Source organism: Abramis brama (genome assembly GCF_963993115.1).
Source record: "Abramis brama genome assembly, chromosome: 10".
Taxonomy (NCBI): Eukaryota; Metazoa; Chordata; class Actinopteri; order Cypriniformes; family Leuciscidae; genus Abramis; species Abramis brama.
Genome location: NC_139972.1, coordinates 15,548,844 through 15,573,392, shown reverse-complemented (window position 1 = coordinate 15,573,392; position 24,549 = coordinate 15,548,844). Strand labels below are relative to the sequence as shown.

Sequence of the window (24,549 nt, the reverse complement as noted above, 5' to 3'; positions counted from 1 at the left end):
CTGGTATTTTGAACCTACCATGTGAAGACAAAGCACCAAAAAATATCCAAAGATGTGAAATGTACATGATGCATGTCATTCAAGATGTCAAAGTTTGCAATAGAGAAAGTGTAGGCTGATGTCCTTCACATGTTATTTCCTGTAAGTTCACACATACAGCCTCTTTTGGTGGTTTAGAGCTGCAAATTCACAGCCAAGTTACTTGACATTTAGGCTGTAACTGGCATGTAATATAATTTTACTGTCAGATAAGTGATGTAACTAAGACCAAACAGTGAAAAATGTGTTTTGTAATAGATTTGACAACATTAAAGGCTGAGGGTAGATCGATTTTCTTTTCATAATTGTGTTTTGAGGCTGCAAACACCAGGCTACTTGCCTGGTTTCAATTTCTACTACCACATCCTGTAGCAAAGTCAAAGTAAGATCCACTTCTTAGTTAGATGGATGCCCTGTTGCAAAACTAATTGCACTAATTGAGTATATATGCCAGAGATGATTCTTGTTCAACTCATTCACAAATCATTTCATCACTGACATCACTGATGTCACAGGCTATAGTTTATACTTACCTTACGACAGAAATTACATCTTGTTGGATAACTGCTATGCAATCTTAGCCTTAATTTGCATAAAGGTATTGCAAATTATTTCATTTAGACCACTCATAAACACAAAAATAATTCCTTGATTTTAAACAATCACATTTGCTGTCGCATTAAAGTTAACAAAGTAATAGTTATTTGACTAAAATGAGGATTGTGCCCCAGCCACAACAGCAGGTGTTTGTATGCATGTGTTTATCTTGCCTATTGCAAGCTATTTTAAGATCCGCTTGCAACAACCGCGACATGAGCATGTGTTGGTGTTTCCTCTAAATGACCTTAAAAGGTCTAAATCAAAATTTTCTTTCTTTCCTTGTTACCTTTCTTTATAGTATGCTTCACTATACAAGTTCATCTAAATAAATCATGTTTTATAACAATCTATTTTAACATTTAATCATTAAAATATAGGCTATTCTTTTTTTAGCTATATCCATACCATTAGGTAGTACCTATTGAAATAAAATGAACTACTTTAATAATTGATAATCTTATGATAAACAGAACTGAATCATCACTGAGCTGACTTCAGCTGAACAATGACACTATTTTCTTTTAGAGCTGCTGTACAGCTGAAATAAACTCTGTTTGAACATTGATCAATGTTTGCATCACTGAATCGTTTTCCTGTTATCACTGTAAAGCTGCTTTGAAACAATCTGTATTGTATAAAGCGTATTAAATAAAGGTGACTTGACCTTACAACAGACAACTTTACAACAACTTTACTACTCTTTTAATACTTATTCATTAGATACTGCTTATTAGATACTAGTAATTATTTGAATAGTGACTAGTAAGAAAGTACTAGTTAAGTACTAGTACTAGTACTAGTTAAGAAAAAATAGAACTCGGCAACTTATTTCTTAGGTAAGCCAACCAGTAACTTTTCAGACAAAAGATATCCTGACTATCCTGAGATATAGCTTAAAGGCACTACTTTTTAAACTGACATTTCCACTCAGTATGTAAATAATTTGTTTAATATTAATGAACCAACAATAAAGAAGAGAGAGAGAGATGAGACAGGAAATGGAATGAGAATAGGGAAGAAAGGAGGTGTCAGATTTTGTTGAATGAAATCTCAGAAAATGGAGAGAAAGAAGATAGGCTACATGTCAGATGTTGCTGAATAAATTCTCAGAAAATACAGCTATGTTGAATGCATTTTTTATTTAAATTTTGTATTATTGAAACTTAATTTTCTACCTCATGTAGTGACTGTTTAAGATAGGCCTAGCATACATGATTTCCTTTTAAAGCTTGAAGCTTAAAGTTTTGGCTATATAAAGTAATAGCGTCACCTACTGGACAGAATAGTCAAGCAATATCCATGTGACACCTCAGCCTGTTTTTCTCTCAGCATGTTTTCTTTTTAGCAACAGGCTAGCCTACTCTAATTTCCTTATTTTTGTATCTAATGAAGTAATGCAGATAGTGAATGTCAACTTGCAGCCATGCTACCCAAAGGACTTGCTTCTCTGTCAGTACCAGTACGCGTCCTCACAGAAGACTTCGGTTCAGGTAAAGTGGGATGAAACGAGATTTTGACCGAAAATATGAACATAAACCGTTAGCCTACTTTAATATATGTGATAGAAAATTTGATATGGATAAAGCTGCGTTTACGTAATCTTATTACCAAATGACAAAGAAGGCGAAGCACTGCTACTTGGGCGAGAACTATATTTTGCAAGCACATTACATTATATTTTGAACAGAAATTAACAATCGCAAAAAAAAAAAAAAAATCGTTTGAGCAAAGAAAAAACGATTCCGTGCTCAATAAATGTATTTGCTTGTTTGCTATTATCCATATTAACGTGCAATAATAACCCCTCTCACGCAGTTTACTCAGGTGCTCTCTCACAAACTTATTCTCTGCGCTCCTGTCAAGTCCCTCTCTCTCTCTCTCAACCTCTTAATTCTGTGCGCGCTCAACTCTTGACACACACGCTCGCTCAACTTGCAACAGCGTTACAAGTGTGCCACAAAATCAACCAAAAATCAACCTGTAGTCAGTTATGTTTTTCGATTTTTTTTTCAGTAAGCTTCCGGGATGCTGTAGATAGTTCCATAGATATCATATAATAAAGGATTATATATGGATATATATGGATATCCAGAGGCGGCCTTACCTATGTTTCACCCGTTTCAATTGAAACGGGCCCCGCCCTCCAAGGGGGCCCCCATCAGAACAGGAAAATCCCATTCATTTTCTCCCTGGGATATTTATTTTCAGACATAATGTCTAAAGTGGTCTCCAACACGTCGCTCGCGAGAGTAGCTTGTGGCCTGATTGGAGGTAGCTCGCCAAGGGCCGTTCACATATTGCGTCTTTTGCGCGCTCAGGTTCGTTATTTCAAATAATTGAAGCGACGCGCTAATTTTTTCCATGGGCAACGAGTCAATATGAAGGATGGGGGTGCACCCAAACTACGGGTGTTTTTTTCTTCTCCGTAAATAAATCTTCTAGCAGAGCTACAGCAAGCGTTTTTCGGTGGTGGAAATCCATTAGCTATTAAAACTTCTCTGTCGTTGTGGAGAGCGCATGACATAGCAACGACAGACGCCATGGGAAAATCGGACCGAATTTTACTATTAATAATAAAAGATAAGCTTATGTGTAAATGTCAGTATTTTGTCTTTTTTGAATCATTCTTTTTATAAAAATGATTTAAAGGCTGAAATATGCGAGGTTTATCTTTTTATAAAAACTTTTTTGTCAAAACTTTATTTGAACTTGTACATGTTAGTAGATAACATGTTGCAAGACACTCCTTTCAAATTTGGCCATCATTTTTAATGTTACTATTTTAATGTTTAAGTAAACAAAAAGTGCATGTTGATGGTAAGTTTATTTGTTATTTGCTGGTTTTCGACATAAAACTTGGTGAATTGATTTTATTGTGTAGTATTAGTACTTTTTGAACAGGATTATGTGATAACCATGCTCATTTTGTTCACTATAATCATGAAATTACATTTTCATACCATTTCATCTCTAGTTATTATGATGCACTATAAAATCAACAATAATTATGTGTTTGTACAGTATAATAAAAAATTTTTAATGTCAATTAAGGGTGACATATATAGGCCTACAATAACTCGTTTAGGTCTAAAACAGTTAGCATAGTTGTTAATATGAGAGTTATGAGACATTATTTAAGAGATTTAATTATTGCATATAGCTCTCGGCCACTTTCATTTTTAAAAAGTAGCTAAAAAAGGTTGGAGACCCCTAAACCATCCAAGTTAGATTGACCACGAGCTACGAGGTTGTGAAACGAAAGTTTCTGCTCCTATAAAAGCCACAAAGTATAAAAATCAACCTTGTTATTTGCGATCTTCTGGAGAAATACTACACTACCCATAATTCTAAGCAAAACACTGACGTCTCTGATTGGTCGAACTTGAGTCGCGCCGCGGTTACCATGGCGACGTTTACCGCCCCCGCGAACGGTGATCTGAAGTAAATAAATACCGGTAGTTTATGTGTTTATACTTTGCCTTTTTTCCGTAAGGTTAAAACGTTGTTTTTTTTTGAGCAGGGAAATAATTTGAATAGGAAATGAAACGTACATGCCAGTGGTGCCTGTTCATGAAGCTGAAAGTGCGCGTAATAAAATAATATGATGCAAACCAACAAGAATCCTTACTTTTTCTGCTCATGTTTACATTTTATGTGGGCAGGGCCCCATATTAGTTATTGAAACGGGCCCCCAGATGCTTAAGGCCGCCCCTGTGGATATCTATGGATAGTTCTACAAGACGGGCTTTGGTTCTACCAGAGCCTGGGTTCTACTAGCGATTTGATTGGAGACCAACAGCCAATCACAATTGACCTTTAATTTTCCGATTGGTTGATTTTGTGGCACACTTGTAACGCTGTTGCAAGTTGAGCGAGCGTGTGTGTCAAGAGTAGTGATGGGCGATACTGCAAATTTCGGTACCGATCCGATACCAAGTACAGGGCCAGTATCGACGATATCGATACCGATACCAATACTTTTTCATTTTAAAAGCATGCACTTGAACTTGTATGCACTTTCCTGTGCTAGAGCAGTGTGTCATGATTTATGAGGTGAATTTATCATTAATATACTAAATCTGAATATGTTTTCATGACTACTAGGCCTAAATATTTTGTGATTTGTGCTCTCAACTCGCCTGTAATTAGTCAGTGACTTTTACAAAACTACCCTAATTATAGTACTAGCCTACTACTAGCCAGTACTAGCCTGCTGTTCAAAAGTTTGGGGTCTGTAAGATTTTTAATTCTCTTCTGCATTTATTTGATCAAAAATACAGTAAAAACTGTAATATTGCAATTTAACATAGGCTATCTGTTTTCTATGCCATAGTAAACTGTAATTTATTCATGTGATCAAAGCTGAATTTTCGGCATCATAATTCCAGTCATGATGATAATTCATTTTAATATGCTGATTTGCTGCTCAGGCAACATTTCTTATTATTATCAATGTTGAAAACAGTTTCATAGGCCTATTTTTGTGGAAACCATGATACATTTTATGCAGAATTATTTGATGAACAAAGTTGAAAGAACAGCATTTATATGAAGTAGATTTTTTTTTAACAGTGTAAAACCCTTGACTGTCACTTGACTGTTGATCAATTTAATGCATCGATCCTTGTTGAATAAAAATATTAATTTCATTAAAAAAATCTTACTGATGTCAACATTTTGAACCGTTATGCACACTTTTGGTTTGTTTATTGCGAAATAACTCCCGACTGTTTCTCTGTCATCTAAGCAAGGCTTCGTTTCCCAAACGCACTGGGCCTGTGAACTAAGCACCAGCATCGAACGCTCTCTGTGATTGAATGGTTTCGTCTTGTATCCAGATGACTAGGAGAAAAAGTTCTATCCTACACAATTATCCGCTAACATTCGCTTATTTTACGCACTGAATTGCGTGCTAAATTGATAAAAAATGACTGGTAAAAAAACACACATTTGGATCGATATTTTTATGTGAGAATCGATCTTATGCGATACCACGTCAGTATCGAAGTATCGATACTTCAGGATCATCACTAGTCAAGAGTTGAGCCCGCACAGAATTAAGAGGTTGAGAGAGAGAGAGAGGGACTTGACAGGAGCGCAGAGAATAAGTTTGTGAGAGAGCACCTGAGTAAACTGCGTGAGAGGGGTTATTATTGCACGTTAATATGGATAATAGCAAACAAGCAAATACATTTATTGAGCACAGAATAGTTTTTTCTTTGCTCAAACGAATTTTTTTTTTGCGATTGTTAATTTCTGTTCAAAATATAATGTAATGTGCTTGCAAAATATAGTTCTCTGTGCTCAAAACTTACAATTACTCAATCAGGATTGAGGCACACATATAACGCCATAGAGCAGAGAGTTTGCTCAGAGTTGGGAGTAAATCACTCTGCAGAAGTCACAGTGCTTCGCCTTCTGAGAATATAGTTCCCAGTATGTATATGGTTAGAAGATGGCAGTGTCTCATGTGACCTTCTTATTTGTACACACTGAGACTATACAAATCACAACAGGTAAATAGGAAAATGTTGGCGTTATTTTGTCACTTATTGGGAGCAAGTATGCTAGCTGGAGCCATTTACCTCCAGTCTTTGTGCTAAGCTAAGCTAGCGGTGGGTGCGTCAGACAGAGTTACGGCACGCACGGAGATGAAAAGCGCATGTATGGACTTATCTAACTCTGGGGGATACGGTGAATAAGCTAAAGTCCCAAAAAGTAGGCGTGTTCCTTTAAATAAATGTAGCCTACTGTCATGCTTCGCTACAGTGAATAGGAAAGGGAAATATGACAAAAACAGTCTTTAATTCAATGATCCCCCAACAAGAATACTCAGAAGAACTAGTAACAACTTAAAACTCGGATGACACAGAACAATGAACAGAGGAAACAATAAGGGTTTAAATACACAAGGAATAATGAGGGGAAAATGACCAACAGGTGAAAGTAATTAGTAACTAAGGGAACTAACTAGGGATTAATCAAGACTAAACTGAACTGCAAACACAAAAGACAAACACGTGGCAACAAAAAGGCAACAAAACTAAACCTAACACCTCACCTACACATTTTTTTTTTCCACAGCTTCCCCCGAGTCTCAAGTTTAAAATAACCTTTATAAAAATTGTAGACAAAGATTACTAAAATATAAGTTGACACATTTAATATACAGTAACCTAAATATCGTACATCCGAACAGTGTTCTTGTTTGTTTGCATTTAAATGATTTGTACATTGCACTTACACAAAGGAAAAGTTCATTTGCACATCAATTTACATATGTGGCTTACAAATTTATACAAAAATGTATCAACCTTTTTTAAAAGTAGAATCAATAAATCGAAAAATATTTCAAAACAGATGACATGATTGATCATCTATAATAGGGAATCCTGTTTTTATTTCCGACTGTTATCAGCATTTCTTCATTTGCAGTTTTATGCCTGGTTGACTGAAACAATCTTGCAGGTTATTCTCGTCCTTATGATAGAAACAGTTTTCCAAACATACATTATATATTACCATATACCGTAGTTATGGCAGAGTCCTTTGGATCTGGAGTTCTGAATGCTGATAAATAAATAAAAAAATTTTTTAGCTTGCTTAATTAGAATATTTTAGCTCAGTAGTGTGGTGCAGGTATGATGTCACTTTGTAGGCCAACCAGAAGTTAGCATCACACTGGTTCCCTCGACAAAAACCCAATAGGATTTTCCCATAGGCTTTTGGATTATCGCTAAAAACAAGCTCTGTGATCAACAAAAGTTTATGATACTTGCATGTTTTGTCCATCAAGATAATTATCACAGATGTACACAAATTTTATGAATTTTGAAGCCTAAATGCAGCTGCCAGAAGTAAAAAGCTAAAGGTAGGCTATTAACGAACTACACCACGGTCCCACTAATTCAACGTCACCATCACTAAGCTTCCGACAACTCTTTCAGTTTTTATCTAAAAACATTTTCCCTGAACGTTTGAGTTTGAATAGTTTGTAAGAGCACAATTATAACCATAACGATGCTGTAAAAGCCGGACTGAGCTTAACTTTTCGGCGTGATGGTGTTTAATCTCCTTGACAGCCTCTGTAGTCCCAATTAGCCACTTTTTAGCTACCGCCTTTTTCAAGACGCGTACCAGCTTAAAAAAAATCCCTAGTTGGGTAATACTGATGTATTTTATGTCATAGAATAAAACGTGAAAGTGTCTTGAGCTTGTGTTCACCACAGACCTTATTTCAGCCATTTAACCAAAACCCCATTAGAAAAACCCATTGACTTCGGGAAGATGGAACCGGAAGTGCTAAAATGCTAACTCGCTACCGCGTTTTGGCCTACAAAGTGATGTCATACCTGCACCACTCTAAGCTCATCAATACTCTGTTGGATTTGACTTGAAGAATCATGTTCTTGAAAAACAAAAGAGTATGACATCATAATATATACAACATTAATATAGGCTATCAACAGGAATTTCACTATTTTGGAATTATAGAATTGCATTATCAGCTTTTTTCAAACCACATTAGCAGCAATTGGAAACGTACTTTGGAACTGTAATTAAATGTAAATTAAATTAAAAAAAATTGTAATCTTTTTGCATATTTTTTATAAACATACAGTATCAACTGGCATAAGTGCCATTAATAAATCTATCAATCCATTCTTCAGAAAAACAAACAAAGATCTTAAAATCTCATTCAAATAATTTTTACTGAACTTACCTTCATCGTGTTCTTCATTAATAAAGCAAGATTTGGATGATCTCATACATTTCATACAACGGTTATTTAAGCCTGAATATTGTTTTACAAACAAATAAATTGGAGTCAGTTTATCAATTCTCTAAGTAAATACTGGTTCATTGAATTTTTACTTTGGATAATGAATGAAAAGTATAATGCTCACCAGTGAGATTGAATACAATAAAAAGAAGAGTGAAAAGTCCAGCTCCAGCAAAAAAGAATAACCAGGAGTTATGATAAGAGTTCAACTCCACAGTTTCTGTGCCACAAATAGAAATGTTATGTTATATAAATGTAAAATGATCCATATCATAATTATAATATTTATCTTTAATAAATTGTTATCCTCACACCATTTTGTGATTCCTCCTCTAAATGAATTTGAAAGACTTTCCCATGCAGGGATTGAACTTACTCTCAACTGGAGGCTCTGATTCTGTGATTTCCACTCTCCAGCGTTCACTGCTCCGCTCACAAAAGTACGGGCCGATGTCTGAAGGCTTCAGATCATGGATGAGGATGGAGAAGTTTCCTTCTTTAAACAGAAGGGGAAAAACACTCACTCGTCCTTCTGTTCTATCAAAGTAGAGACTGCCATTACTCATGATCCTTAGAAGAGTAGCTCCACTGAATTTGTGGATCCATTTCACAGTGTCTGTTTCATTGTCAAGGCTTATATTAAAGTGACATGGGAGAAAGACTTCAGACTTCAGAGAGGCGCTGATGGTGACCTCTGTCCATCCTGTGTTCCAGCGGTCCAGACCTGAACAGTGGAAGAGCATCAAACTGTGACTGATCCAACTTTTCATCTCTCACAGGTAAATCTATAGATATGGAGATTGAAGAAATAGTTATATCTATAATTTACCGTTTAAAGACACCAGAGCAGTAAAAAATATCCAAAGCTGTAAAATGTATGCCATATTTGTCAAGCAAGATGTATTTGGAAGTCACCAAGCACTAATGGAAGCCTCTTTCAAAGAACCTGTTAAGTCTATTAGTCACTTGATATTTCCGGTATAACCACACACACGCACACAGTGCTTTTCACGCTATATGTGACAATCTAGGTGTGATTTCTCAGCCCAGCTCTCTATAACTGCAAAAGTAGTATGTTTATTTGTTATTATTGGTATAACCATTTTTCTGGTTGTAAAACAAGTGAGTACAGCACACAATTATTGATTACTATGGAGCCCCGCACATGACATCCAAGAAAAATAAGTAAATCGTGTGCACGATTTAGCAAATCGAGGGAACCCAGATAGCATCCGAAATAGCCATTTAAATACTGTATGTTCTCAGTAAACAGAAAAACATTTGCAGAAATGTACCGACATAAATTTGCTGTATGGAAATACAGGGTGATAATTGCTTAGCAATTAATGTAATTATAGACAAAGGCAGTGTAAGTGAAATGGAAAATGACAGTAGTAATCTACAGAGCCCTGCACATGACATGCAGGAAAAAAAAAAATAGTAGGCTAAATCGTGTGCCCAGATAGCAAATGACATCTGGCCCAGTTGTGGCCCACATCTCCCACATTCTTCTGGCCCACATACCGCATGGAATGACGGTGATGACTCAACCTGAGTGTGGCTGGCAATAGCATACAAATCCGGGCCTCATCTGGGCCAACTATGGCACATATGGCTCAGTTCTGGCAAAGGTTATATGGGCCGTATCTGGCCCACACACATCAAGCCGGTTTTAGTGTGAGTGTGGCTTGCTGTGTGTGGCGCAGATGTGGCCCATGTGACCTTTGCCGCTGCTAATCTGAGCCGTATATGCCATAGTTGGCCCAGATGAGGCCCAGTTTGTGCGCACGATTTATAAATCGAGGGAACGAATTAGTAAATCGTGCAGATTTTTTTTTTTTTTCTGCATGTCATGTGCGGGGCTCCGTAGATTACTACTGTCATTTTCCATTTCACCTACACTGCTCCTTAGAATAGAGCTGCCTTTGTCTATAATTACATTAATTGCTAGTTCACCCCAAAAAATTGTGTCATCATTTACTCACCATCATATGCTTCCAATCATGTATGACTTTGTGTCTTCCGGAACACAAAGAAGATATTTTGAGAAATCTCTTTGTGTTTTTGTCCTTACAATGAAAGTTAATGGTAGAAATGTGTCCTGATATAGACAGAATTTTCATTTTTAGGTGAGCTATCCTTTTAGTTTCTCCTCATATTATTGTAAATAAAATAAAAATGATTAAATTATTAAGACAAATTTCTCTTATCCAATTGTTTGGGATTGAGACAAATTTCTCTTATCCAATTGGTTGGGATTGTCACAATAGTCTTAAACACCCCTCCACCACCCCAGTTTAAACTATAAGTTGCCTTTATAAGTGCATTGTGGTTTTTTTCAAGACCACACAAAGCATGTAACAGCCCTGAAAATGGAAATTTGAGATTAACTTCCTTTTCTTGGGGTCCCAGAAACTCATTAACTGTGCATGCACAAAATAATGAGTAATTTTAAAATGTATCTATTGCAGAAACAAAAGCTTATCACTGGGGCAGTGCCCTTAAAGAGACAACTTTGTAACTTATCTGCACCTAAAAGGGGCATATTCATACTTTAGAGTAGTAATATGTACCTTTAGGGTGTGTTCACACTTGGCAGGTTTGGTCTGATTAAAACGAAAACGGTTTGATTGCTGTTCATGCGGTTCATTTAATTAAACGTGAATGCTGCCATCCGAACCCTGGTGCGCACCAAACAAGTGGACAGAGACCCATGAAAAAATGGGGCATCAGAAACACAGTCTCCTTGCAGCAGATCTTCATTTGTGTGCAACGGAGGAATTCCTGCCACTGTTTTGACTCCTTTACACATTTTAACGGGGTGGCCATTTACCAACCATCCAGAAGTCCTTACATCTGGATTATCCATTGCAACACAGCATTCATCAGTGAATGCAACTACAGTAGTTAACTTTTAAAGTGGATCAAAAAAGTTAATCAAAGTTGTCCTAAGACAAGAATGGGTATTGTTTGTATGTATAACTTTGATGAAAGGTTTTGATCCACTTCAAATGTTGACTACTGTATTTAAAAATGAGTCTTCATAAGCTTTGGTTAGGGGTGGTTGAAATGCAACTTTATGCACAACTGCCAGGCAGCCAGCAGCTTCAAATACCTGTTTGCTTTTAATACAAATAATTAGTTTGACAGAAACTTCCCTTCATAAGTCTTTATGTGACAGGGTTCTTCTGTGCTCTAAATCACTCATGAATCTTTTGACAGTTCGATAATCTCTATTCAATTTTTGAAAATTATAGTTGTTTTTATGCCTTTTGACATCTCTTCTCCGATGGTGTGAGGACTGGACAAGCTGTCACTCACATGAGACCGACCAATAGCAAACCACAACCATCCAGTTAATTCACGATGGACAAAATCAAGTCCCACCCCACATTTTTTTCTTGTTCGAGATTTTCAATCGGATATACTTCACAATAATTTGCGCAGAACTGGTTCTGGGGAAAAAATTACGTGTGTACACCGGTGCCACAAAATCACTATTTTTAACTGCCAGATGTCCAAACACACTGTCTATTTAACATCATTAGCAAGAAACTGTAGTACTTAACCATTGTGGTTATTATATTTTTTCAGTTTCTCCACATACCTCTAACCACATATACAATTTCCTACTATCATATGAGTGCTAGTAAAGCACTATACACTCAGCTGTGATTCAACTGATATTGCTGGTATACTCTTGTTCAATAAAAAAAAAAAAATGTTATGACTCAATTTAAAAACTGAGGGCTGAGTGTAAAGACACCAACCATTGGCCCAACGACAGAATCCAATGGCCTGGGCGAAGGGATAATGCGTGTATGTCTTTTCAGCGTTCCAGTGAAGTTCACTTAATTTATTGGAATTTAGTTTCAATATTACTTTAGCTCTGCGCTTAATCTGACTCCATTTTCAAATGATAATCAAATTTAGATCGTGTTTCTTATTAGAAAATAGTCATAAATATTGATTATGAATTAATTTAGATCTTTGATTATTCTGAGCATCCCATACTTTCAATTATTCATTCATTAAGGGACCCGATGCCGCACAGAGTCACACGCCCCGGGTTTACGTGGATCTCCCGGACATAGCCTCGCCAGTCTGATCTTGGTCAGAGGGTGCAGGGTTTGCTAATAGTTAGAGTTGCTGTTAGAGTTGATGGTTTCCATATTCACCACATCCTGTAACAAAGTCGGCGTGTGATCGTCATAGATTGTTAAATACAATCATGTCCTCTTGCAAAATAGTATGCCAGTGATAATCTGTGGGCATCTCACTCACTTTAAAAGGATTTCTAAAATAAAAGGACCATTTTTCTTCCAGTGGCCCATTTTCTAAATACAAAATCGATTTGTGGTTGAGACTACCAGAACATTGAACCAATAGCTTTGTTAACTAGTTTATTTTCAGATCTGTATGAGAGTCACACAAAGCATGTGACATATATATATATATATATATATATATATACATACATACATACATACATACATACATACATGCATATATATACACACACACACACACACACACACATATACAGTGAGAAAAATAAGTATTTGAACACCCTGATATTTTGCAAGTTCTCCCACTTAGAAATCATGGAGGGGTCTGAAATTGTCATCGTAGGTGCATGTCCACTGTGAGAGACATAATCTAAAAAAAAAAAATCCAGAAATCACAATGTATGATTTTTTAACTATTTATTTGTATGATACAGCTGCAAATAAGTATTTGAACTAAATATTTGGTACTTAATATTTGGTACAGTAGCCTTTGTTTGCAATTACAGAGGTCAAACGTTTCCTGTAGTTTTTCACCAGGTTTGCACACACTGCAGGAGGGATTTTGGCCCACTCCTCCACACAGATCTTCTCTAGATCAGTCAGGTTTCTGGGCTGTTGCTGAGAAACACGGAGTTTGAGCTCCCTCCAAAGATTCTCTATTGGGTTTAGGTCTGGAGACTGGCTAGGCCACGCCAGAACCTTGATATGCTTCTTACAGAGCCACTCCTTGGTTATCCTGGCTGTGTGCTTCGGGTCATTGTCATGTTGGAAGACCCAGCCTCGACCCATCTTCAATGCTCTAACTGAGGGAAGGAGGTTGTTCCCCAAAATCTCGCAATACATGGCCCCGGTCATCCTCTCCTTAATACAGTGCAGTCGCCCTGTCCCATGTGCAGAAAAACACCCCCAAAGCATGATGCTACCACCCCCATGCTTCACAGTAGGGATGGTGTTCTTGGGATGGTACTCATCATTCTTCTTCCTCCTCCAAACACGTTTAGTGGAATTATGACCAAAAAGTTCTATTTTGGTCTCATCTGACCACATGACTTTCTCCCATGACTCCTCTGGATCATCCAAATGGTCATTGGCAAACTTAAGACGGGCCTTGACATGTGTTGGTTTAAGCAGGGGAACCTTCCGTGCCATGCATGATTTCAAACCATGACGTCTTAGTGTATTACCAACAGTAACCTTGGAAACGGTGGTCCCAGCTCTTTTCAGGTCATTGACCAGCTCCTCCCGTGTAGTTCTGGGCTGATTTCTCACCTTTCTTAGGATCATTGAGACCCCACGAGGTGAGATCTTGCATGGAGCCCCAGTCCGAGGGAGATTGACAGTCATGTTTAGCTTCTTCCATTTTCTAATGATTGCTCCAACAGTGGACCTTTTTTCACCAAGCTGCTTGGCAATTTCCCCGTAGCCCTTTCCAGCCTTGTGGAGGTGTACAATTTTGTCTCTAGTGTCTTTGGACAGCTCTTTGGTTTTGGCCATGTTAGTAGTTGGATTCTTACTGATTGTATGGGGTGGACAGGTGTCTTTATGCAGCTAACGACCTCAAACAGGTGCATCTAATTTAGGATAATAAATGGAGTGGAGGTGGACATTTTAAAGGCAGACTAACAGGTCTTTGAGGGTCAGAATTCTAGCTGATAGACAGGTGTTCAAATACTTATTTGCAGCTGTATCATACAAATAAATAGTTAAAAAATCATATATTGTGATTTCTGGATTTTTTTTTTTTTTGATTATGTCTCTCACAGTGGACATGCACCTACGATGACAATTTCAGACCCCTCCATGATTTCCAAGTGGGAGAACTTGCAAAATAGCAGGGTGTTCAAATACTTATTTTCCTCACTGTATGTATATATATATATATATATATACACACACACACATAGACACATATACATACATACATACATACACATACACATATACATACAGTGGGTATGGAAAGTATTCAGACTCCCTTAAATTTTTCACTCTTTTCACTCTTTGTTATATTGCAGCCATTTGCTAAAATCATTTAAGTTCATTTTTTTCCTCATTATTGTACACACAGCACCCCATATTGACAGAAAAACACAGAATTGTTGACATTTTTGCACATTTATTAAAAAAGAAAAACTGAAATATCAATTTCAGACCTCATAACCGGACATGAAGGAGGCGACAGGACAGATTTCCTTGACTTGTCTGTTTCATTGTCAAGGCTTATATTAAAGGGTTAGTTCACCCAAAAATGAAAATGATGTCATTAATGACTCACCCTGCGTTCCCAGCCCGTAAGACCTCCGTTCATCTTCGGAGCACAGTTTAAGATATTTTAGATTTAGCCCGAGAGCTTTCTGTCCCTCCATTGAAAATGTATGTACGGTATACTGTCCATGTCCAGAAAAGGTAATACAGACAAAGTAGACCAAGTGACTACAGTGGCTCAATCTTAAGTTTATAAAGCGACGAGAATACTTTTTGTGCGCAAAAAACAACAAAAATAACGACTTTATTCCACTATTCATTTCCTTCTCTCTGAGCCTTGAGTTTTTTCACGTAGTATAACTGCGTAGCGCATCTGTGTTGTACGTCACACGTAGGCTCACTATTGGCCGACGCTGGTCATGCGCAGCATTCTCCATTTAAAACTGATCAGGCAGACCGAACCGTAAGTCGTAGAGACTTGAAACTTTGGCTCATAAAAGTATGAAATGGCTCCTAACTCCTCAACCGTTAGGCGTAGGCTCAAGTGTCTTATATCGCTGGAATCCTTGGCTCAATGCGGACAACATGCCTCGGATTTGTTCGCCCGTCGGCGCCAATTTCGAGTAAATGGAGGTTTTTTGAAAAACCTACTTTTGCGAACTACTCCTAGGTTTTTAGCCTGATTGGAACCAAACCACTGCAGAAATATTCTCTGGGCAGTGACTATCAATAATCATCAAAAAAAATCTTAATTCAAATTCACGGTCGCTAAGGGGAACTAAAATGTTTGATGGCACCAGGGCCACTTTTACTAAAATGATTATAACTTGTGAACGGAAAGAGATATTTTCGCTAAACTCGGGACACATGTTCATGAGCTCAATCTGAGGTCACTTGAAAAAAATAGCGACGATTGGCCACTTGGTGGTGCTATAACAGGGAAAAAAGTCATGAAAATGGCTATAAACGCACCCAACCGTTAGTCCGTTGAAATCCTGAATCCTTCCCGAGTCCAACGATACCAAACATGCCAGGTTTCGCCTTATAGTTTGTGTATCATTGTCATTTAGCTCTTAAAAAACTTGCGATTATCTTCAGATCGAGACAAAAACACCACAGGAAATTTGAAAACATAGGTCAATAGCTAAACAATAACGCCCAAATGTCAAAATTATGATAGGAACTGACAAAAAAAAAAAAAATCCAATCATTGTCACCCATGGATCATTTTTATGCTCTCATAAATAGAAGTGTCTAAACTTCAAAACAAAATGAGATATTTACAACAAATTTGACAGACATGTATGGGCACCTTTTGAGGACACCTAATAAAAGTGGTGGAGATCAGGCAAGACGTGGTGCTATAACTGTCAAAAAAGTAAATTGCCTGTATTGGCTGCAATCATCTAAGTTCATTTGGATCCCCATTAGCCACTACCTAGGCAGTGGATCCCCATTAGCCACTTCCTGGGGTCCCAACAAGTAAAAAATATAAAACTACATTTAATCAACAACAATAAAAAGTCAAGTCAATGAAACATACTAACCCAACATCCCTTTTATGCATGCCTGGTGTAAAAATTATGACTAGTACTAGTACTACTATACAAAAGTTGAGAGTACAGGACATTAGGAATTCTAGACACAGAAATATTTCTTCTAAAATAAAGCAGAGAGACAATCCTTCACCAGTGCATTCTTAGTATATTAGCTCTTCTATAACAGATTAAATTGAGTCGTGTCACTCTGTTCTGGACAAATACAATTTTTCAATTAGTTCATTTTTTCTTTCTTTACTTGATGCACTCGACCACACCACTGGGCAATAACACGCGATTCATCCAATCACTGATTGTGCTGCAGTGACTGACACCCCTGAGAGCCAACAGTAGCGGCATATTAATAAGGCCCGCCCACTGGTCGCGCAGGCGCCGCTGTCAGCATGAGCAGAGAGAATCAGATGAGACAACAGCACGGAGCATTTCTCTAGAAACTCCTTGTACTAAATGATAATCATAATCTATCGGTAACTGTGATCGTGTGCACTTGGAAACTTTGGATGCATCAGCCTGGAGTGTTGTCGTCAGAGAGAGAAAGGTGAAGTGGAAATCGGATTAAAGATTTAGTCAGTGGATCCCGAGTGATAATCTTTATTAAATAATATTTTAAATTGAATATGTGATGCAATCTCGTTTTGGTGAGTGACTTTTTTTTATCATATGTTATCTTATGAAAGATATGTCAACTTCAGATATGATTTGATATGAGCTGAGTTGAGTAGGCCGCACTCACAGCGCGAGCTGAACTAGTCATTAGCCGTGGGCTAAAGCTACCACGTGTAACAATGATCATTGTATCATGAGTTGAGACAATGAGTGATTAATGAGTGTTGATGTGTTAAATAACTGTCGAAAAGTTGGATTAATGTGTCATTTGAGCTGCGCATGTATATGATTTGTTACTGAAATGTTGAATCAGAAATTAAATATTGTACTTTTGCCTTGTGTTTTCCAAGGCTGCGTTTTCTTGTTCTCTGTTTTTTTTCCCTATGTGAACGTGATCGACAAGTGCAGACCTGCCAACCTGTACGCATTTTGCGTAGCGGATACGCATTTTGACATCAAAGTACGCTGGTACGATTTGTTAGTCTAAACTACGCAAAAACCTGGTGACGCCTCTGCACGCGCAGTCCTCAAATCAAGCAACAGCAAAAGAAGAAGAGTTCGACCAATCATAGCGCTGGATTCATTCCCCAAATAGCAAGCGGGGATGATTGACAGATGCGTAAGGCCTATCATTAAAAAGAGACTGAAAATCGACACCAATAAAGAATCCCGCTCGATCCGCCTTCCACTCCCGCGGCTGCAGTCTGGCTGATTTCATAAGCGAGGACAGTAACGTTACAGTAGTCACTGTACATCTGACTCCTGAAGGTAAACGGGCTGGGCTGGGCTCGATATGGAAAGTTGAAATATTGTACTGAGTTAACCTAATCCTATGGATTCTATGATCACACGGATCGCATGGATTATCTTAAAATACTCCGTTCTTCATGGTCACTCAGAAAAAGAGGAAGACCTCATTCAGCCACGCAAATAATAAAATGCTCAAGAAATACTCAACAATAAATCTTAATAAACTTGAAATCGCTATGGCTTCGTGATTATGAAAGTGATGTGATCATTTGTGGATTACGGATAGCGCGAGTCTGGAGAACAGGCGTTTATTAATTAATTATCAGTGCTAAGAAACGTAGCCTTCATGTACGTTATTGTGTTAATAATAACTAAAGTACCTAATTATGTTACATATTTGTTTTGTATGAAAACTAGCGTGTTAGTTATGGATTAAAAAGTACCGTTGTATCAGTGCTGCGCGAGCTCTCTCACAAACACGGACGCGCGCACAGAGAGAAGATAATTGTAAAATTAAATTTGACGGGTTAAGTTTAAATTTTGTTCTTGCTTGTTTTTGTTTTTGTTTTTTTCTGTGAAAATGCCAGAAAGCATTTTGTATTATCCATCCTTGTTTTTAAGATTCGTTAAATGACGAACGTTTTACTGTTAACAGCCCTTATATGTCGGATTCGTCTAACTTACCGGTATACTTGACATTCTTTTTAGAATAAGTGATTCGTTATGCTATTATTGGACTCCTGTCTATTCATTGTCAACTGTTTTCTATAAATATGTTTTGGCTAACATTTATTCAGCTAATGCGTGTCCTGTTTAAAATGCGCAATGTTTAAATGCAAAGACAGCACGTCACAAATAGAAGCCCTTTTCCCTGTGGTATTTAGTATCATATTTGGATATTGGACTAATAAATTAAGTAGCCTATCTTAATTGTCTCTTTTTTTTTTTTTACAGTTTTATAGTGGTTTCTTAATTTTAGACTAGTTGTCCAGGACACATTTTTATGCAATGCAATATAATGCATGTGTGTCGTCGTCCACCCTACCCCCCCCCCCCCCCCCCCCCGTCGCCGTCGGTACGCAAAAAAAAATTCAAAGGTTGGCAGGTATGCAAGTGTATCCTGTTTTGTGCCATAAATCATCCTTTGGAGGTTAATCGTCTTCCTAGTGGATGCAATTAAATGTGCTCAAAATGGCTTGCTGACCAGTGCCCACGGACCTGTTTCCCCTTTGAACCATAATTTGAAACCATCAACTGGTAGGATAATTACAATTTTCTTTTGTTTTTCGGACTCGAAGGACTTTTTTTTTTATGTACTTCTGAAATGGAGAGACTTTGTTTTTTGTACTTTAACTGATCGAGATAAGTTTGAACAACTCTTTAAACTGAATCATTTGATTCACGAACTCTGATCAGCTGAGTCGTTTGATTCATGAACTTTGTTCAACTTAATTAATCTCTCCAGCATTTCCAATTCATATTGTTGAACATGCTATTTTACTATAGAAAGATAAGGTGGTTTATTGGAAGGAATTATGAATCACATTGTGTTTTGAGTCAAATCCGATATCTGATTACTAGTGTTTCTTTCGTCAAGGAAAGAACGAACCTTTATCACGTGACGAAAACGAGACGCAACGTAAATGCTGGTCATGTGACGATAACTATAATTAAATGTATAATGCAATATTGTTGACGAATAAAAACGAGACTAAATGTGGTTTACAAAATAAAAACTATGCTAAAATGTCTCTTCATTTTCGTTGACCAAAGCGAGACGAGACTAAATGTTATGACGTTATTTCGTCTCGTTTAGTCGCATTATTATTATTATTTTGCATTATTTTTGTTTCCTGTGTCTCACTTCAGGGGCTGCATCAGGTCGCACTGCGCAGACGCAGGCGACGTCACTTCCTCGAGCCCCACTCGCGGCATTTATTTAGATTTTAGAAGATGCAGCTGTAGTAGCGTAAACGACAACAAACAAAGTTAAGTCTGACGCCCGTTTCACACATACTCCGTGTGCAGTGCGTATGTGGTGCAGGTGCAGCACGCGATATAGTGCTTTCATATAGTGCTTATATGCTGCGTTTGCAGTGCGTAACTGATCCACAGCTGTACCACAAACACATACTCACTATTTTTATTTCAAATCCAGAAGTTATCAGCTACTTTTATTTAAAATTAAAAAAAAAGTTTTGTCAGCATTGCAATTCTCTTTGTACACATACTCTTTAATAGACGTAATTCACTTTAAAGCACAATTTAAACAATGTATTATTCCATGCACTACTTCTATCTAGATTTATAAGCAAATGGTAAAATATTTAGCCATGTAGTTATATTAAAATCGCAAACATTTTAAATTAAAACTTAAAATTGACAAAAACAGCCAACTCTCATGTCTTTTCTTTTGCATTTAAATTTTAATACAATAAATCTTGGATGTCACAAAGAACTTGTTTTTCCACCTCCACGAATGAGACGAGTGTTACTTTTCTGTTCGCTATTTTTGCTATTTTTCCATAGTGGTACACTATATTGACTGGGTTAAATAGAATTGCATTACTAAAAAGAGACTAAAATACAATTTTCATTGACTAAAACTAGACTAAATGTCATCAGTTTTCGTCGACTAAAACTAGATGAAAATGGTCATGGATAATTCTGACTAAAATAAGACTAAAATGCTCAGACTGTTAGTCGACTGAAACGACTAAAGACTAAAAAGAGTATGAACGTGACTAAAACTAATAAAAACTAAAATGACAGCTTGACACAAAGACTAGACCAGGGGTTCTCAACCTTTTGCAACTCATGGCCCACCAATGAGTGTTTAAAAACATTCCGAGGACCACCTTTCCACATATGATATTATGAACACAGAATAACAGAAAATTCTAAAAGTACAATGATATACTCTGCTGTTAATCTGCTATGCCACTGTAGCAGAGTAGGTCAAGTCCGCTATATAGATGAAAACTGTCCTTGTATCAAAAAGACTTTGCAGGTTTACTTAGTAACCATTCCTGTAACAATAACAGGCTAACATACCTGTAACAACAGGTCAGACACACAAAGAGGGGATTCTCTCTATTCACTGCAACACGATCTCTATACCACGAATGTTATTTCTCGTGCCATTTAAACGCCAAAAATGCTTTTTGCGTGCATATGCTATGTACTGAAAACCCTTGGTTAGGATTAGGGGTGGGGAGTGCGTGCGTATTACACGCCATACAGTGCGTATCATATGCACGCGAAAACTATTTTTGGCGTATAAATGGCACAAGAAATAACATTCATTGTATAGATACGAAAAGTTCAATAAAGTTCATTCACCCCAATTTACATAGCCTACTGTAAGTGTAATTTATCAAATACAGTTAGCGATATGAACATGACTGTTTAAAACAATATTATGTTGGCTTCCTAACACAGCCCAGTTTTGTTCAAATGTCTCTGCAGCTTTGATGGTTTTAGCACGTTAGTTGACAACATTTCTCCACATTCAACAGCTGAATCCACATTCAACATTTCTCCACATGCGACTTCGGCTTAAGGGCGTCGCACACCAGACGAGAAGCGCAGCGGCACGTCTTTAAAATTCGAACACATTATTTTCTCTGAGTGTACACACACCGGCGGCGTCTGTCCGCAGCGCCAGCTATGGCTCAAGACGCTGTTCAGAATCCTGTCGCGCCACAGAGCGCCATTTACATAGTTTTATATTAAATTTTCTACATTATATTTGTCTCACTCAAAGCGTTGTTAATGTAGCCTATATACAGACTTCACCCTGTGCTGCAAGATACATTTAGTTTTATATTCATTTACAGAAATCAGCTGCGTGGATGAAAATGATCGGATTTTCATGTGAGATTCTCAATTAATTCAGTTAATGTACATCCTGAGGTAAAGTGTTCAGACTGCAGACTCAGCAACGATTGTATTTAATTGTAATTGTAAATTTAATTGCAATCATAACACAGTACAGACATTATCTTAATTTCGTAATGTCCTTAAACATAACAATATTGCTGGCCATAAACTGAGAAAGTGCTCGTCCAGTGTTCGATACCTCGAGTTGTAGACGCGACGCTGTGCTTCTCGTCCTTGTGCTTCTCGTCCTTGTGCAACCCCCTCAGTACCTGCCCTTATAAAACCAAATTTAATGTATTCAACGTCGTATTTTCTTACCACACACTTCGAAGCTTTTCCTTGCACAGGTCTGTCTCCCACATCTGCTTTTCTTTTCAGAACACTATCCATATTACAGTAACGTAATGTTACTGCATCTGATTGAACAAACGTTCAATCTGACGTGATTGGTGTTGCGATATTTAAACCTAAATTAGCTTTTAGATAATGCATCTTGACTTAACTTGAGGGTTTTTGATCATATAAATTCATAAGAACAATTAGATAATTAGAAAATAACATAAAAAATGAATAAAAATTAATTTGGGGGTAGTCTACCACTGCCTACACGGCCCACCAGAGGGCCGCGGCCCACCGGTTGAGAATCACTGGACTAGACTAAAACTAAAATTAAAACAGGCTGCCAAAAACAACACTACTGATTACATTTCTTTTTGTACATTTTGGTTATAGAATGTAGGGCTGTCTCGTGAAGGAATTTCCCTTGCGGTTATTTTGAGTGGCTCAATAGCGCAACATGCAGTATTATCACCATTTATGTATTTGGATTTATTCATATTTATGTGTTGCTATATAAATAAGTGTTACGATGTGTTTAGCATGCACAAAAATCAAGGACATTTTCTGTAACGAATGTAACCGAAACTAAACAGCGTCTCTGCACATTGAAAGGCTGTCACTCAGTGCGCAGTTACATGTTACAGCAACGGATTGTCTTTGAGTCATTAAACCGTACATGTACAAACACGTTCAAAAACGCTGATTCATTAAAAGATAGATGTAATGAAACTAGGTGTTAATTATTTTTAACTTTAAGCTCCACTTTTCAAGGCTCAGCTGACCAGCAATGCGTCGCATGGGTAACGCTGAAGCTGATGCTTCACGTAGGCTAATAGACCAATGGCATTGATTCAATGCACGACTCGCTGATTTATTTTCCCGCGGCTTCCTCACACTGTGAAATGCCATTTATGGTAAATACCCTTAAACGTTAAAAGGGCGATACAATATTTCGCTTTCCTTGGACACAACAACCTTTTTAACAAATATATATGACTCGACCTCAAAGACAGACGCAGGTAATCGCACGCGCTCAGTCGATCTCTCTCATTCACCGTCTGATTCAAGAACTGTCTGTCTGTTACAAATCACCATGATAAACAGTCTTGTTATCATTATTAACTAATTTAACATTCAATACACACGAAGTTCAAAACAAGAAGGGTATAGCCTTATGAAAAAAGAAAACACGCGAATATCGTAGTTGCTGCGGTTACTTGCATTCCTCCTCCATGGCCCTAGATGTCTGTAAGAATTTTGAAAGTAATCAACCACTAGTTGGCGCTAACGAGTTTTACGGCTCTGTAATCACGTGATGCATATCAGTTGATAGATCACCTCATACTGACCAACTTTGCCTCAAGAACCACTGCTGTCAATCAATTTGTTCATTAAATACTAGAGATTATGTTAAAAACCTACTTTTGCGAACTAGACCTAGGTTTTTCACCCGATCAGAACCAAACCAGTGCAGTACAATTCTTTGGACTGTCAAGATCAATAATTGTCAAAAAAAAGTTGAACTTTACCCTTTGGGTGGCTATAACAGGATCATTTTGAAAATGGGTGTAGTAAAAAAAACAATCAAAGGCCTATAAATCCTAAACGAAAACTCAGAACTTCATGAAAATTGGTGAGCATATGTGACATAATTGCCTTATCTGCTTAAAGGCCTTAAATGCTTGAACCCCGATAAATGCTGCTTGCAGCTTTTATTTATTTCCCATAGTGTCTGCAGGTGTACTTCAGTAAGATAAGGCCAGGGAACATCTGTCACGAGAAGCCATGCAATGCCTTTCTTGTATCCTGCGGCGAGGCGGTCACAGTGTATCACAAGACCTCAATCACCTACATGAACTGTACGTACCTGTACATATGCATGTGTGTGACTGTATACTGTATAAATTTTGTCAGTCATAGTCATTTCACAGGTCACCCTTCATGTTACATTTTGTTTCTGCAGGCACAAACTGCCCCACTTCACTAACCAGGATGTGCGCATGGCCGTTATTATTGCAGCGCAAAAGCTACCAGAGCCCCAATGGGAGACTGTGCAGTTGTACCTGGACCATGGCGCTCGTCTGGTCGGACCACAGGATGCTGTTGACGCAGCTGTGCTGCTGGACTCCTTGTCTGCACCAAAAACCTTTTTGTACCGTTCACGCTCTCTATCAAAACACAGCAAGCCCAACTCAAAATTGAAGTAAAAAAAAGTGATCCACGTGAGTAAAGTGATTTGATTTTGTCTTTCAGCACACTTCAAAGTCCGCAAGCCTTCGACCGCAAAGTTGTCAAGGCTGATTTAGGCTTGGGGTGGAAGTCCAACTACCCAAAGCCAGAGGAGATTTAACGGTTGTGGAAACCAGTTTCCAACCTCGCCACGGAGCCAGATGAGGCCATAATTAAGTACCTGTCTGAGCAGACCTGGACAGGACTGGCCATTAAGGACTTCGGTGCCAAGCAAGGTCATGTCCAGTATTGGAAAATTGTCCGTATG

The 24,549-nt window shown here is 37.7% G+C and overlaps 2 protein-coding genes across 6 annotated transcripts in view; one reads left to right on the top strand and one right to left on the bottom strand.

Moving 5' to 3' along the window:
- The window catches only part of LOC311090277 (uncharacterized protein), a 13,146-nt gene extending 3,735 nt beyond the window's left edge, over nt 1–9,411 (bottom strand). Inside the window, exons 1-2 of one of the 2 annotated variants that reach the window (XM_084125506.1) lie at nt 9,252–9,411; nt 8,799–9,146 (exon numbers count right to left, since the gene is read on the bottom strand). In XM_084125506.1, the coding sequence (XP_083981632.1) occupies nt 8,799–9,146; nt 9,252–9,306 (403 nt within the window). In that variant the 5' untranslated portion in view covers nt 9,307–9,411. Of the gene's footprint in view, nt 1–18; nt 171–8,798; nt 9,147–9,251 lie in introns of those variants that run through there. The other variant, XM_084125505.1, reaches the window with a different exon arrangement.
- LOC311090284 (uncharacterized protein) lies at nt 9,064–24,549 on the top strand. 4 transcript variants are annotated; one of them, XM_084125521.1, is made up of 4 exons: nt 9,064–9,201; nt 23,791–23,911; nt 24,016–24,204; nt 24,306–24,549. In XM_084125521.1, the coding sequence occupies exons 2-4, from the start codon at nt 23,838–23,840 to the stop codon at nt 24,400–24,402; spliced, it is 360 nt and encodes a 119-aa protein (XP_083981647.1). In that variant the 5' UTR covers nt 9,064–9,201; nt 23,791–23,837; the 3' UTR covers nt 24,403–24,549. The 4 variants fall into 4 exon arrangements, with proteins under 4 accessions (XP_083981647.1, XP_083981646.1, XP_083981644.1 ...); XM_084125520.1 differs by having other exon boundaries at nt 9,080–9,201; nt 23,782–23,911; XM_084125518.1 differs by lacking the exon at nt 9,064–9,201 and adding an exon at nt 18,951–19,088.

What these genes read in the sequence shown, in the direction of transcription:
- LOC311090284 (XM_084125521.1), top strand. Translation starts at nt 23,838, where the DNA reads ATGCAATGCCTTTCTTGTATCCTGCGGCGAGGCGGTCACAGTGTATCA. An exon ending in CTCAATCACCTACATGAACT is followed by an intron (nt 23,912 to 24,015) that starts GTACGTACCTGT and finishes TTGTTTCTGCAG; the next exon opens with GCACAAACTGCCCCACTTCA. An exon ending in TCTGCACCAAAAACCTTTTT is followed by an intron (nt 24,205 to 24,305) that starts GTACCGTTCACG and finishes TTTGTCTTTCAG; the next exon opens with CACACTTCAAAGTCCGCAAG.